This window comes from Penaeus vannamei, chromosome 7, assembly GCF_042767895.1.
Source record: "Penaeus vannamei isolate JL-2024 chromosome 7, ASM4276789v1, whole genome shotgun sequence".
NCBI lineage: Eukaryota > Metazoa > Arthropoda > Malacostraca > Decapoda > Penaeidae > Penaeus > Penaeus vannamei.
The window spans coordinates 44,394,282-44,398,023 of NC_091555.1; the positions used below are offsets into that span (position 1 = coordinate 44,394,282).

Below are 3,742 nucleotides of genomic sequence, written 5' to 3' on the forward strand. Positions count from 1 at the left end.
GGGATCTTTTTGATTTCTTCTTTTTTTTCTTCTTTCTTTCGTCTTCTTATTTTCGTTATTTGCTTTCTCTTTTTTTTTTTTCTTTCTCGTTCTCTTTCTCTCACCTTCGTTTTTTTCTTTCTCTCTCTCTCTTTCTTACTCACCTTCTCTTTCTACCTCACTTTCTCTCTTTTTCGCTCACTCACTCTCCTTCTCTGTCTCCCTCTCCTTCTCCCTCTCCCTCCCTCCCTCCCCCCCTCTCTCTCTATCCCTCCCTCCCTCCCTCTCCCTCTATCCCTCCCTCCCTCTCCCTCTCCCTCTCCCTCTCCCTCTCCCTCTCCCTCTCTCTCTCTCTCTCTCTCTTGCGCGCTCGAGTTGGGAATTTCCTCTCGATAAGATTCCAAAATAATCCGCCAGGAATCGACGGACATGTTGAGTGAACTATTCATCATGAGAAGAAAGTAATGAAAATGGAAGAGAGTCTTTTAAGATATTATGTCTTCATTTTCTTTTTTTTTTCTCTCTCTCTCTCATTCTCTTTTGTTTTATCTTATCTCATTTTCTTTTCTTTTTTTTCTCTCTCTCATTCTCTTTTGTTTTATCTTATCTCATTTTCTTTTCTTTTTTCTCTCTCTCATTCTCTTTTGTTTTATCTTATTTCATTTTCTTTTCTTTTTTTATCTCTCTCCCATTCTCTTGTTTTATCTTATCTCATTTTTTTTTTCTCTCTCTCATTCTCTTTTGTTTTATCTTCTCTCCTTCATTCTTCGACTCTTTTTATCTCCTCTCTCTCCTCTTCTTCCTCTTCGTGGAAATCTGAAGGTTATATTGGATTTGATGGAAAACTACGTAAACTTTTTTTTGTAATAAATGTGATAAATGATTATTTAGAAAATGAATATCGGTCACACATACACACATAAGTATAGATATTTACATATAAGCGTGTGTATCTGCATGTGTGTATATGTATATAAATATATTTACATAAATATATATGCAAGTATGTATATACATATATATATATATACACATACTTTAATGAAGATATATATATATATATATATATATATATATATATATATATATATATATATATATATATATATATATATTCATATATATGCACATGTATACACACACACACACATACAGATAGAGACAGACAGACAGACAGACAGACAGACAGACAGACAGACAGACAGACACACAGACACACACACACACACACACACACACATATATATACATACACTCACGCGCGCGCATATACATACAGATACACCGACCAAATACACGAATCTCTCCGAAACGGTTACAGGAACTCGAACTTTTGCCGGCAGTAAATCAGCGCATCGGAAGAAATCCATTTTACTGCGAGACTGAGACCTTTTCCACGGCAGCCAGCGAGCGGAGACGGAAAAGAAGAGTGACTGCGACCTTTTCCACGGCAGCCAGCGAGCGGAGACGGAAAAGAAGAGTGACTGCGACCTTTTCCACGGCAGCCAGCGAGCGGAGACGGAAAAGAAGAGTGACTGCGACCTTTTCCACGGCAGCCAGCGAGCGGAGACGGAAAAGAAGAGTGACTGCGACCTTTTCCACGGCAGCCAGCGAGCGGAGACGGAAAAGAAGAGTGACTGCGACCTTTTCCACGGCAGCCAGCGAGCGGTGACGGAAAAGAAGAGTGACTGAGACCTTTTCCACGGCAGCCAGCGAGCGGAGACGGAAAAGAAGAGTGACTGCGACCTTTTCCACGACAGCCAGCGAGCGGAGACGGAAAAGAAGAGTGACTGCGACCTTTTCCACGGCAGCCAGCGAGCGGAGACGGAAAAGAAGAGTGACTGCGACCTTTTCCACGGCAGCCAGCGAGCGGAGACGGAAAAGAAGAGTGACTGCGACCTTTTCCACGGCAGCCAGCGAGCGGAGACGGAAAAGAAGAGTGACTGCGACCTTTTCCACGGCAGCCAGCGAGCGGAGACGGAAAAGAAGAGTGACTGCGACCTTTTCCACGGCAGCCAGCGAGCGGAGACGGAAAAGAAGAGTGACTGCGACCTTTTCCACGGCAGCCAGGGAGCGGAGACGGAAAAGAAGAGTGACTGCGACCTTTTCCACGGCAGCCAGCGAGCGGAGACGGAAAAGAAGAGTGACTGCGACCTTTTCCACGGCAGCCAGCGAGCGGAGACGGAAAAGAAGAGTGACTGCGACCTTTTCCACGGCAGCCAGCGAGCGGAGACGGAAAAGAAGAGTGACTGCGACCTTTTCCACGGCAGCCAGCGAGCGGAGACGGAAAAGAAGAGTGACTGCGACCTTTTCCACGGCAGCCAGCGAGCGGAGACGGAAAAGAAGAGTGACTGCGACCTTTTCCACGGCAGCCAGCGAGCGGAGACGGAAAAGAAGAGTGACTGCGACCTTTTCCACGGCAGCCAGCGAGCGGAGACGGAAAAGAAGAGTGACTGAGACCTTTTCCAGGCTTCGTCGCGGCAGCCAGCGAGCGGAGACGGAAAAGAAGAGTGACTGAGACCTTTTCCAGGCTTCGTCGCGGCAGCCAGCGAGCGGAGACGGAAAAGAAGAGTTTCGGATTTCTGCAAAGTTGCCGTCCAGATTTTCCCCGGCAAGTTGTTGGCGAGCAGCAGCAGGAGTCGCGGAATCTGTAGCATTGTTCTGGTCATTAATGTGATTTGGTTTCGGTTACATATGTGAGGGTTTGTTTGTTTGTTTGTTTTTTTTTAATGTGATTTTGGTCATCTTGCTCATTAATGTGATTTCGTTTCAGTTATATGTGATTTTTTTTTTTTAATGTGATTTTGGTCATCTTGCTCATTCATGTGATTTCGTTTCGGTTATATATGTGGAGTTTGTTTATGTGATTTTGGTCATGTTGCTCATTAATGTATTTCGTTTCAGTTATTTATGTGGAGTTTTTTTATGTGATTTTGGTCATGTTGTTCATTAATGTATTTCGTTTCAGTTATATATGCCAATTTTTTTTTCTTTTTTTTTTTTTTTTTTTTTTTTTTTTTGAAACGTGATCTTGGCATGGACATTTCGATTCAGGAAAAAAAAAGTTGTATCTAGTGATTCCTTCAAGTAAATATGAAATTGAGCTTCATTTCATATGGCTCTCTGAAGGATAACTTATTAGTTTACATATATTTTCATAGATATTTTTGGGACAGTTTGATTCAGATCTTTTTTTTTTTTTTTTTTTTGGTGATTCCTTGAAGTAAATATATTTTCATAGATATTTATGGGACGGACAGTTTGATTCAGAATTTTTTTTTTTTTTAGTGATTCCTTGAAGTAAATATGAAGCTTCATTTCATATGGCTCTCTGAAGGATAACTTAATCGTCTACATATATTTTCATGGATGTTTATGACAGTCTATAAGCCTGAAAATAAACCTGCAAAAGCCAACATTTCGAAACATAGGGTTGAAAGCAGAAAAAAAGTTGCGAGGTTCTAAAAGCAAAAAAATGCCATAGCTGTTGTCGAAATAGTTTTGGATGAAATGAAACAAAAGATACAAAAAAAAGAGTTAAACTTTTTCGTTTATTTCCCTAAATGGTTATGAATGTATCTCTCTCTAAAAAAAAGAAATCATATAAATATATACGCCACTTTTTAATATCATTTTTATGGTTTCATATTCGCAGCGCAATAAAAGAGGCTTTTTCATATAAAGAAACACTGGGATTTTGTTAAACATTTTGAAACTGGATACCTAGCAAGTAAGAAGAATAGGGAAAAAAGCGAAAGATTTT

At 41.0% G+C, this 3,742-nt stretch overlaps 1 protein-coding gene across 1 annotated transcript in view; it reads left to right on the forward strand.

The window, feature by feature from the left end:
* The window catches only part of LOC113821187 (proline-rich protein 36-like), a 43,616-nt gene extending 41,180 nt beyond the window's left edge, over positions 1-2,436 (forward strand). The window contains exons 8-9 of the mRNA XM_070123378.1: positions 1,383-1,589; positions 1,689-2,436. Of these exons, the coding sequence (XP_069979479.1) occupies positions 1,383-1,589; positions 1,689-2,436 (955 nt within the window). The remainder of the gene's footprint in view (positions 1-1,382; positions 1,590-1,688) is intronic.
* The last annotated feature ends 1,306 nt before the right edge of the window (positions 2,437-3,742 follow it).